This window comes from Ornithorhynchus anatinus, chromosome X5, assembly GCF_004115215.2.
Source record: "Ornithorhynchus anatinus isolate Pmale09 chromosome X5, mOrnAna1.pri.v4, whole genome shotgun sequence".
Classification (NCBI taxonomy): domain Eukaryota; kingdom Metazoa; phylum Chordata; class Mammalia; order Monotremata; family Ornithorhynchidae; genus Ornithorhynchus; species Ornithorhynchus anatinus.
In genome coordinates, this window is record NC_041753.1 from 8,966,115 (window position 1) to 8,978,563 (window position 12,449).

At 43.0% G+C, this 12,449-nt stretch overlaps 1 protein-coding gene across 2 annotated transcripts in view; it reads right to left on the reverse strand.

Moving 5' to 3' along the window:
• TMOD1 (tropomodulin 1) overlaps positions 1-12,449 on the reverse strand; it is a 94,252-nt gene that overhangs the window by 49,472 nt on the left and 32,331 nt on the right. For both annotated transcript variants that reach the window (XM_029055211.2, XM_029055213.2), the window contains one exon: positions 7,668-7,837. In XM_029055211.2, the coding sequence (XP_028911044.1) occupies positions 7,668-7,787 (120 nt within the window). In that variant the 5' untranslated portion in view covers positions 7,788-7,837. The remainder of the gene's footprint in view (positions 1-7,667; positions 7,838-12,449) is intronic.

The window sequence follows — 12,449 nt, forward strand, 5'->3', positions numbered from 1 at the left end:
ATTTTCAAAGTGTTAACTTTCACCTATGCAGAAAAAAGGCACTTGGTGCTAACATAGAGATTTGTTATCTAATAGAGAAGCAGCGTGGCTCAGTGGAAAGAGCCTGGGCTTGGAAGTCAGAGGTCATGGGTTCAAATCCTGGCTCAGCCACTTGTCAGCTGGGTGACTTTGGGCAAGTCACAACTTCTCTGGGCCTCAGTTACCCCATCTGTAAAATGGAGATTAAGACTGTGAGCCCCACATGAGACAACCTGATCACCTTGTATCCTCCCTAGCGCTTAGAATTGTGCTCTACACATCATAAGCACTTAACAAATACCAACATTATTATTATTACCCTGTTTTTACCAAAATTCCTCAAAATTATCTACTCAGTTCTAGATTAGTAATATTGGTAAATTGATGTATTTATATTGTCAGAGAGATCCCACGATAGTGAAGCAATGTTTTACTTCATTGGAATATGGACTTCTCAACAATTCCTGACGAAGCCTACTCCCCATCTCCTGCTTTGATTCTGCTTTGAATCTTCAACTCTCTTCAAACTTTCCTGTTTTTTTCTCTCCCAAATTGTTTCCCCATTTTCACTCAGCTCCTGTGCACTCCCCTTCAACTGCCATCATATGCAGATGATTCCCAAATCTCCCTCTCCAGCCCCACCTCTTTCATTTCGTGTGGTCTGGCATTTCCTCCCACCTTCGGGACATCTCAACTTGGACATACAGCTGACACAGACTTAACATGTTCCAAACAGAAGTCCTCATCTTCTCACCCAAATACTGTCCTCCCCAAGAATTCCCCATCACTGTAAATAACACCACCAACCTCCATTTTACAAGCCCGTAACCTTGGCATTATCCTTGACTCATCTCTCTCATTCGACCCATATATTCATCCTGTCACAAAATCCTGTCAGTTCTTTTTTCACAGGGTCGCTAAAATCCATCCTTTCTTTTCATCCAAACAGCTACCATTCTGATTCAAGCCTTCAGCACATCCCACCTTGACTACCGCATCAACCTCCTCACTGACCTTCCTGTCTCTTCTCTCCCCTCTCCAGTCCGTGCTTCACTCTGTTGCCTAGATTATTTTTCTAAAAAAAAAAAAAAAAGACTTCTACAGCCGCCTATCCATCTCTGCATGCCTTAGCACTTATGTACATATTCTTATACTCTCCCATTTCCCCGATTTTAATGTTTGTCTACCCCTCTGAATTGTAAGCTCCTTGTGGGCTGGGATCATGTCTACCAACTCTATTGTACTCTGCTCTCCCAAATACTTAGGACAGTGCTCTGCACACAGTAAGCGCTCAGTATTGATTGCCTATGCCGTAAAATCAAAACCCATGAGTCGTAAGGCTTCACAAATAATAATAATGATGATGGTATTTTTTAAGCGCTTACTATGTGCCAAGCACTGTTCTATGCGCTGGGGTAGATAGAAGGTTATCAGGTTGTCCCACATGGGGCTCACAGTCCTAATCTCCATTTTACAGGTGAGGTAACTGAGGTACAGAGAAGTTAAGTGACCCCCCCCCACAGTCACACAGCTGACAAGGGGAGGAGCCAGGATTAGAGCCCATGACCTCTGACTCCCAAGTCTGTGCTCTTTCCATGCTGCTTCTCAAATGGGGGTGAGAAGGCAGTAAATGTAGATGTTTAAGAGCACATGTGGAGCAACTCAAATACTGCAATGCAATGCAATTATGCTGACAGCGAGGTGATAGTACGTACACTGCGCATAGTGGAATTAGGCATTCATCATTCACCAATCTCAATTTAGAAGGAGACATTTCTGGATATCTGTCCCATAACTAGGGGATTTTTTTAAAAAAATGTATAATTTGAGGGCACTAGGATACATTTGGCTCAATCATACTGTCATAAGTTGTAACTATCAGATTAATAGGAGAAATAAAAACCTTCGAAAATAATTTTTCAAAGTGTGATATTGGATACTGCTTTAATGGAAAAAGTTGAACCCTAGAGAATTTGAGTGATTTGTCTGAGGTCATAGAGTCAGGCAGTCAGCTCCAGAGTGAGGAACGAAGCTCTGTATTAGTGCAGGGCTCCACGCACTACGTTAAATTCCACTGCAAGGAAGATTTTAAAGGCAACACACTTTTAGCATTTTTTACTCTTTAATCTGATTACACCTCCCTGACAGCATGCAGTCAGAAAGTCTGTAAAAGGAATTCATCTGTGGAATTACGGCAATCTTTGCTCCTAAAAATGGACCAGCTACATTTTTGATTCAGAGGTTTCTTAATTACTTTTGCCTGACTTTAACTAGTTAGTGGCTTTTTCCTTATGCCATTTTATCCAGGAGCCTCTTGGTCTTCTCCACTTACATTCTTACAGGATTTCTAAGGATACATGTCTATTTTTAGATGAGATTAAGTTTTTTTTTTCCTATTTCAAATTGTTTACTTCTCTCTCGGGCTTTTCAGTTAAAGGGTTTGGTGTTTGTTTGTTAAAACATTCTTTTACTCTTAAAGAATGGAAAATCACAGTTCACCATTTGCTTGCTTTGTACCATGGTGAGGCGTCAGTAGCAGAAGTGTACAGTTTTGAACCAAATTACCCCCTTCAAATTCACGTGTTCTTCCTTTGACTCTGAGAAGTAGTCAGATTGTTTTTTGCTGTTCTCCTTTCCATACGACAGCCTACCTGCAGTTTTCTTATTGAATTAATTGGCAGAGGCTCTGGACCATGATTTATTTCTCTGCCACGTAAGATGTTTTCCTGTGAGCCATCAGGTGAACACTATGTACTCTTCTGTCCTTTTTCCTTCCCCTATCAATCTTCTACAGTCTTTTTTATCATGTTATCCTCAATCCAAAGCACATCAACGTGTTCTCGGAAACTGATCGTGCTACTCTGAGGGCAGTCATGGGGAGAAACACTTAGGGAATACAGGATAAGCACAGCTCTTCCATGAGAAGGTTGAGTTTTCACACAGAAAGTCGGAGATAAAGGGGATGGACAATCAGAGGCTTTTCCATTTCAAAGCTTGGAATTTAAAAAAAAATAAATAATGCTTCCTCAAGATGAGTGTCTTTGGGAATTTTTCAGGGGTTGCGTAAGTGAAGCTGCAATGTTAAAACCCTACTGGGCAGTCGCTGCAAATAGGCTAAAACCACAATGTGAAACAGTTGCCCATGAGTAGCAAAATAGATGGATCACAGTCATTTGTCCACTGTCAGTTCTCTAGACAGGCCTTGGTGTAGCCCAAAGACAGAAGAAGAATTATTTAAGTTTTCAGATCAACACTCTACTAGAAACTGGCCCCTTTGAATTTAATATAATGGTTCTGAATTGGACTAGCCAGACAAATAACTACTGTAAATTGTGTTTTTATTTCTCCTGCATCTTCCCAGAATGGATTTCAAAGTGCCTGATTATCAGATGCAATCGGTTTAACAAATCAACAAAGTGAGTTACAGGGAATCTGAGTAACAGCCTATTTGCGATATAAAACCAAGTAAACAATTAAAGCTACTCAACACATGACCAGACCCCATCTGGTCTTTCCAAGAAGGCAAGATCTTTGCTCTTTCCCCCAATCCTTTCAGGAGCAGAATCTTCCAGAAAAAAAGAACTCAGACCATGTTAAATGGCAGTTATTTATTCATTCATTCAATAGTATTTATTGAGCGCTTACTATGTGCAGAGCACTGTACTAAGCGGTTGGAATGTACAATTCACCAACAGATAGAGACAATCCCTGTCCATTGACGGGCTTACAGTCTAATCGGGGGAGTCAGACGGACAAAAACAAGACAACTTAAACACGGTAAAGTAGAATCAAGGGGATGTACACCTCATTAATATAATAAATAGGGTAATAAAAATATATACAAATGAGCACAGTGCTGAGGGGAGGGGAAGAGAGAGGGGGAGGAGCAGAGGGAAAGTTACTTTGTAAGAGTCAAGAAATACACCAAAGACCAGCCTATGTAACTTGATAACTTCCATATGGTTTTTATGAATTTATACGGAATAAGATTATGAGCCCAGATGAAAACATCCCAACCAAAAAACTAATTCACACCTCCTTGTTGAGTGTTTCTATAGCACACTTTCACATGCATAAAGAGGGCCCTCAAATATCTTGCAATTAAAATAAGATATTGACTTGTACAAGTGGCAGAGCTATCAGTTGTGCTTGGGTTAAGAAAGACATATTTATCTAGAAGCATGTATATATATGTACATATGTACACGCTTCTAGATTATATATATGCTATATATGTGCATATATCTCAATTGTATTTATTGAGGACTTACTATGTGCAGAGCCTTGTATGAAGCACTTGGGAGAGTACAATATAACAGAATTAGCAGACACGTTCCCTTCCCAAAATGAGCTTACAGTCTAGAGGGGGAGACAGACATTAATATGAACAAATGATTTTTAATACATAATCAACATTGCTAAAATCTGCCCTTTCCTCTCCATCTAAACCGCTACCATGTTACTACAAGCACTTATCCTAACCCACCTCGATTACTATACCAGCCTCCTCGCTGACCGCCTAGCCTCTTGACTCTCTCCACTCCAATCCATACTTCACGCTGCTTCCCGAATCATTTTTCTACAAAAACACTCAAGACCTGATTCCCCGCTCCTCAAGAAATTCCGGTGGTTGCCCATCCACCTCCACATCAAACAAAAACTCTTCACCGTTGGCTTCAAAGCACTCAATCACCTTGTCCCCTCCTACCTCACCTCACTACTCTCCTACTACAACCCAGTCGGCACACTACACTCCTCTAATGCTAATCTTCTCACTGTTCCTCGATCCTGTTTATCTCATCGTCGTCACCAACCTTTCATCCACATCCTGCCTCTGGCCTGGAACGCCCTCCCTCCTCAAACCTGACAGGCAATTACTCTCCCTATTGAAGGCACATCTCCTTCAAGAAGCCTTCCCTGACTCAGTCCTCCTTTCCTCTTCTCCAACGTGCTCCCTTTATTCATCCCCCTCCCAGTCCCACAGCACTTATGTACATATCTGTAATTTATAATAATGTCTGTCATCCCCTCTAGACTGTAAACTAGTTGTAGGCAGGGAATGTGTCTGTTTATTGTTGTACTGTATTCTCCCAAGCACTTAGTACGGTGCTCTGAACACAATAAGTGCTCAATAAATACAATTGAATTGAATCATGACAGCAGAGAGCAGGAAGTTCTTTCATTTCTTGCCATGCCACTGGAAGTGAATTTGAGTCCAGGAGTCACTTGGATCCAGGTAGGAGAGTGACATAGCACAAACCTTCATGAGTCTTTCAGCTCGAGGTAGTTCTAATCTGGTACTGGTTCTTTTCCCACCCTAGAGCCTCCTAGAGATACAGCCTGGAGCATTTTTTCCTTTGCACCATAGTTAATCTGGGTCTGAGAAGGGTAAAGGGATAGGACTGGGTGGAATAACAGTACAAAATGCAGTCTGTAAGACAGACGTGTGCTTTGTAGGCAGGGAAGGAGGCAGAAATAACAGTAGGAGGTTCTGAAAACATTTACTATGACTGCACAGAACAATCCCCACTAATGTAAAATTAGTGTTTAACTTTAGGTCTCTATCATGCATCGATAAGAAAACAAAAATGGCATTTCCTATTGAAAAATTCCTTTTCCCAAATACACTTGCCCCATGCACTCACGGCCAGTGAAGAAATGATATCCTGCCTGAAATTTAAGTAATGAAAATCCAGCTAAAACCCTAACAAAAGCAAGTAGACTCATTGCTAGTGAAAACGAAGGCACAGTCCAAGTGATATGGCCACATGTAGGAAAAAAAACCCAAAACAACGTTAAAGGGAGACATGCTTCATTTTCCCCTTCACCATAACAAGAATGAGAACCAATTTGGGAAGGGATTACAGTGGCTGCTGCTACATGGAACAGGAGAAGGGAGAGGGAGAAGGGGAAAAGAGGGCTTAAATTTGGGAAGAAAAAGGAGTGTCAAATTAAGGTACTGAAGCCTAATAACAGTTTCATTTACACTATTCCCTCGGATCGCTGGAATACAGTGAACGTTCTCACAAATTTTATGAACTCCCACTATCTTATATATTCTATTAGTTGAGCACTAACTCATGTACATATCCATTTTGCCTTCTTCCTCTTACCCGGAAATTATCTGAGTATCTGTCTCCTTGCTAGATTGAGAAGCAGGGTGGTCTAGCAGACCCAGCATAGGCCTTGGAGTCAGAAGGACGTGGGTTCTAATCCCAACTCCATCACTTGTCTGCTGTGTGACCTTGGGCAGGTCATTTAATTTCTCTGTGACTGTTACCTCATCTGTAAAATGGGGATTAAGACTGTGAGCCCCTTGTAGGACACTGACTGTGTCCAACCTGATTATCGTGCATGCATCCCAGTGCTTAGTACAGTGCCTGACACATACTAAGTGCTTAACAAATACCATGTTCTATCTAGACTGTGGGCTTCTTATGGGCAGGAAACATGTCTACTAACTCTGTGTGCTCTGCACACAGTAAGCGCTCAATAAATATGATTGATTATAAACTCCTTGAGGGCAGGGATCATGTCTGTTCACTTTATTGTACTCTCCCAACCCCTTAGTAGTCTTCTGCTCAGAGTAGGTGCTCAATAAAAACCATTAATTGATTGTGGTATTCAAAATGTATTTGCATTTTTAACGAGGTGCTTGAAACAATATGCAGTTATCATGCACATGACTTGTAATTTTGATGTCATTCTTAACAGCAAGTAGCTGTCTTCCAACTATAACGCTCAAGGAGCACTGGGGCCATGTGTGAGTGGGTGGGTGTGGGTCGGCGGTGAGAAGAGAAAGGAGAGTGGGAGGAGGGGTTGGTGGACTGGGGAGTGAAAACCCCTCTATATCTGGGACTGAGGAGATTAATTATTTGAGGGTTTCCTGGGAGGATAGTTGGCATTTGTTTTGTTTTCTTTTTGCATAAATTTACATGTTAGGCATCACAGGTCTGGTGGACAGGGTCAGTCCCAACAAATAGAGTCAGAAAGCAAGAAAGGAATTCAGAGGTCATCTAGTCCATCCTTCTGTCTCCAGGCAGAGCAGCATGGCCTAGTGGATAGAGCAAGGGCCTGGGAGTCAGAAGGACCTGGGCTCTAGTCCCAGCTCTGCCACTTGTCTGTTGTGTAACCTTGAGCAAGACATCTAATGTCTGTGCCTCAGTTACTTCATCTGCAAAATGGGAATTAGTACTGTGAGCCCCATGTGGGACATGCACTGTGTCCAATCTATCATGTATCTACTCCAGTGCTAAGTACAGTGCCTGGCACATAGTAAGCGCTTAATAAATACCATTAAAAAACCAACAAAAAACTTTCAGACAAATGACACCTACCTTATTCTTAAAAGTTTTCCTGGGAACGAGATTTCACACCCTTCTATGGTAATGGGTTTCAAACACTTTCTCTATTAAATTACAAAGGTCAACCTGAGAAAGTAAGGGTTCTTGTACTCTTTCCAAACTAATTATTTAAATGACAAATGAAAATGATATAAGGGAAAAATATACAAATTATTAAAAATGGGAATGCTAGTGGCTAGAAGAGCAGCCTCTGACAGTATATATCTACCCATAGTGAAACAAGTTAATTGCTTTGTGTCTGATATATGCTAATTTTAAAAAGGCAATCATATAAAGATTACTCACATCAGGGTCTAACTCTTCCAATTCATCTTCTAGTGTCCTCAGCTCTTCTTCTGTAAGTGCTCCTAGGATTTCATCCTCATCCAGATCTCGGTATTTTTCTAGTTCACGTCTGTATGACATTTTGGGAAAATGTCTCTTGTACTGTCCAAGCTTCTACACTGAATTATGACCTGGAATAAAAAGAAAGACTTAAAATGAAAGCTATTTAGATTATAAATCATGTTAATCACTCAAAAAAGTAGCATTGTATAATACTTTAAGACCTCACATAGCACAGCTTCAAAGGTTTATACATGGTTTACTCAGACAGTGCTCTTAAGACTGAGTTAAAATGAAAGATGCTTATGACTTTTCTAAATTAACACCCAGTTTTAGCTTTACATCACATCAGCTTTGACTTTACTATCCTCCTTTATGGCCCTACCTCCAGAGATGAAGGTGGTTGTTAAGGAGCTGCAGAACCTTGTGGATAAAGTTATTGTTGGTTATACATGACTCCGTCTTAGCTTTCCAAAACACTGGTAAAAGACCTTGTGAAAATCCTATGCGAGCCCTAAGATTCTCAGAATGGTAAACAAGGTGTGGTTTCTGGTCAAACCCACCAACTGCACTGTCCATTGCCTCTAACCAACAACATCAAATGATACTGCGACACCTTGATCCTGGCATCACAGTAATGCTGGTCCTACATGGGATTCTTCACCAAGTGAGATAGTTTTGTTCACATTCAACGAGCAACTCAACATCATCTCAATGTCTCAGCCTCAGCCCGAGGCATGAGATGTGCATGACTGACTGAAGGAGGACTCGCCAGAGGGGTCTATTTGGGATAGGGATGGAAGTTTTGATAGGTTTAAGCTCCTGGCTCAGCTGCATAATGTCACCATGGGTGCCCAGGCAGTGAATGCAAGCACTGATGTTAACAAGACTGACTGTGAGGTCAAGGGAAGGTTTTGTAAGGTTGGGGGAGACATGAGCATGTTTGAATGCAGTGGAGAAAAAGCCACTGGAGAGTGAATAGTTGAAGATGGCAGTCAGAGAGGGAAAAAGGGAGGGGACAAGTGCTTTGATATGGTGTAAAGGGATGGGGTCAGAGGTGGAGGGGGTGGATTTTGAGGGAAGGCAGGAGATCTCCTCTTGAGATACTGCTGAGAAAGATGGTAGAGTTGACGAAGGGGCAATAGAAGGAAAGGACTGGAGAGGAGCAGGGGAGATTTTAGGAAGATCATGCCTTATGGTTTCAATTTTCTCAATAAAGTACATGGCCAGGTCATTAGGGGCAAGAGGCTTAGGAGGCAGTGGGGCAGGGGGCTTGAGGAGGGAGTTAAATGTCTGGAACTACCGGTGAGGGCAATAGTCTTGAGTGTCAGTAAGGATGGAGAAATAGTGTAGCCAGGCAGAGAAGAGGGCAGAGTAAAAGCAGACAAGGATGAACTTCGGGTAGAAGAGGTCAGAAATATATGCGGATTTCTGCCAGCGGGACTCCGGGGATCATGCAGAGAAGCAAAGTAGACTGTGGAGGAGATCCAGGGCTGAGGGTTAGTGAAATGAGATTCGCAAAGAGACAGGGAAGTGAGTCAGTAGAGAGAGTGGTGTTGAGGGTGTCAGTTTGGTCACCAAGGGAAGGTAGTTTGGATATGGAAGCTAAATGCTGCATGACGACTTAAGAAAATTGGATGGGGTTGAAAGATCGGTGGTCTCTATTGGGGAACAGGACAGATTTGTGGGGAGGGTGTGTGTGTGTGTGTGTGTGAGGAAGTTGTGGTCTAGACTGTAAGCTCCAAGTGAGCAAGGAATGTGTCTGCTTATTGTTGTATTTTCCCAACCACTTAGTTCAGTGCTTTGCACATAGTAAGTGCTCAATGAAATACGATTGAATGAATGAATGAATGAATGAATGAATGGTCAGATAGAAGGGTTTCAGAGTAGAGACTGTACAGTGACCAGAGGTGATGAGATCAAATATGTGGAGGAAGTTGGTGAGTGGGAGAGGTAGGGTGGAGCAGGAGGTCAGTGGAGTTGAGCACTGAACTCACTGAGCACAGAAGCAGTATGGCTCAGTGGAAAGAGCATGGGCTTGGGATTCAGAGGTCATGGGTTCGAATCCCTGCTCTGCCACTTCTCTGTGTGTGATTTTGGGCAAGTCACTTAACTTCTCTGTGCCTCAGTTCCCTCATCTGTAAAATGGGGATGAAGACTATGAGCCTCATGTGGGACAACCTGATTACCCTGTATCTACCCCAGTGCTTAGAACAGTGCTCTGCACATAGTAAGCGCTTAACAAACACCAACATTATTATTATTGAGGTGTAATAGAAAGCGGGCAGCAGAGGGGTCAACAGCTATACCTGTTCTGTGTTCTCTACTGTGGATTCAGGCCAGACTACAGGGAGAGGGAAGATGAAGGACTAGCTGCTCCTCCGCAGCAGCAGTTCAGGAGCGAAATCTCTGGGTCCTACTGGGAGGATGGTAGGCAGTAGTTACAATGTTCGAAGTCCTAGGCTGGCCGAGTTGGTCTGTTAGAGAAAGATCTCAGTGTCCTCGGGCAGCTCTCCATCATGGGCGATGTTCAGTGTACTGGGCCAGCTGACTCGAAGTGGTCTAAAATCCTGAGGCCTACTGCACCCCCTAACCAGCGAGCTTCCAGACAGTTTGGTTCTGACTTGAATCCATTGCGTAGAACTAAACCCCATTCTTCTCCTCCATATCAGTGATATTTATTCAGTGCTTACTATGTGCAGAGCACTGTACTAAGCGCTCAGGAGAGTACAATACAATAGAGTTGGTAGATACATTCTGTTGCCCACAATAAGCTTAATATTAATAATAATAATAATATTGTTATTTGTTAAGTACTTACTATGTGCAGAGCACTGTGCACTGTTCTAAGTGCTGGGGTAGATACAGGGTAATCTGGTTGTCCCAGATGAGGCTCACAGTCTTAACCCCCATTTTACAGATGAGGTAACTGCGGCACAGAGAAGTTAAGGGACTTGCCCACAGTCACACAGCTGACAAGTGGCAGAGCCGGGATTTGAACCCATGACCTCTGACTCCCAAGCCCAGGCTCTTTCCACTGAGCCACACTGCTTCTCTAACAGTCTAGAGGTAGAGACAGACATTAAAATAAATTACGGATAATGCATATAAATGCTGTGGGGCTGAGGGTGCGGTGAGTATCAAGTATTTAAAGGGTACACAGTTAAGTGCATAGGTGACACCGAAGGATGAGAGAGTAGGGGAAATGAAGACTTAGTCGGGGAAGGCCTCTTGGAAGAGATGTTATTTTAATATGGCTTTGAAGGCGGGGAGAGTGGTAGTCTGTTGGATATGAAGGGGGAAGTTGTTTCATCCCAACATGAAACTTCAGGTGTCTATTTCCAGCATTTGATCTGGGTATCCAAGTCCAGGTTGGTGGGTGTGGGAGAGCAGAAAGTCAGAGATGAGCAGAGGGTCCCTGACCCCTTGTCTTTTCCGAGCCCTGTCAGAAGAATCACATTTTTGGTCTCGCTGGCCCCTCGGCTAACTAGAAGTTACAGAACAGGGCAGACCAGCACATTGCGGTAATAGCTTTTTGTATCTAGTAAGAGGATTCACAGTCACAACTGTTTCCAGCCTGGTTCAGCTATGAAACTAGGGGCCTGAAAGCTGAAAACCTTGAATTATAGAGTTACTTTTAGGAACTAACAAAGAGAGAGGTCACCCAGGGCTGATAAATTTATGCTAACATTGATTCACTCATGTGACAGGCCCTTATTCTCCTCAGAGTGAAATCACCTAACTGTTTGATGTTAACTAATTGGCTCTGGGTAAGTTGGCAGTTTGTGGTCCTGGTCATATCTCCCATGGCTACGCACTTCCCTCCACACTAAGGAGAAAGTCCCTTCCATTGATTTCATGGGTCTCCACCAACTTTCTCCAAGTCACGTATTAGCTCTCTTCACCCACCACTCCACAACTTGCATTTTTCCTTCCTCCCAAACTTACCATCTAACTCTAGCCTACTCTTCACCCTCCCTCCTCTGACCTCTAGCTCATGCTGCTCCCCAAGCCTGGCATTCCTTCCCGCACCAAACTGGCCAGACCACAGCTCTCTCCATCTTCAAAGCCTTCTTAAAACTCCACCTCCTTTAGGAAACCTGCCACAATTAAATCAACACTCCAAGCTATGTCCGTCCAGCAGCCACCCTTCGAATTTATTCCTACCCTACACATAGATCATCATCAATGGTAATGACTGAGTGCTTACTGTGTGCAGAGCATTGTACTAAGTTCTTGATACGCACTGTGTCTTGTCTTAGGCTGTCGAGTCATCTCTGACCCATAGCGACACCATGGACACATCTCTCCCACGATGCCCCTCCTCCATCTGCAAATGTTCCGGTAGTGTATCCATAGAGTTTTCTTTGTTTACCACTGCCTTCTTCCATGCAGTAAACTTAAGTTTCCGCCCTTGACTTTCTCCCATGCTGCTGCTTCCCAGCACAGGTGAGTTTTGACTTGTAGCATATTGCCTTCCACTTGCTAGGCACTGCCCAAGCTAGGAATGGCATGGATATGCCTCTGCTTGACTCTCCCTCCCATAGCCGAGACTTGTAGACTACTGGAAACTCCCCAGGTGTGATCCCTGGAGGAGGCTAAGTACTTAGGAGGGCAACACACTATGTACATATGTATATTATCTGTATATTCACTTATCCTGTTACATTTTTAATAATCCCTGTTATATGCTTGTTCGAGAAGCAGTATGGCTCAGTGGAAAGAGCACGGGCTTTGGAGTCA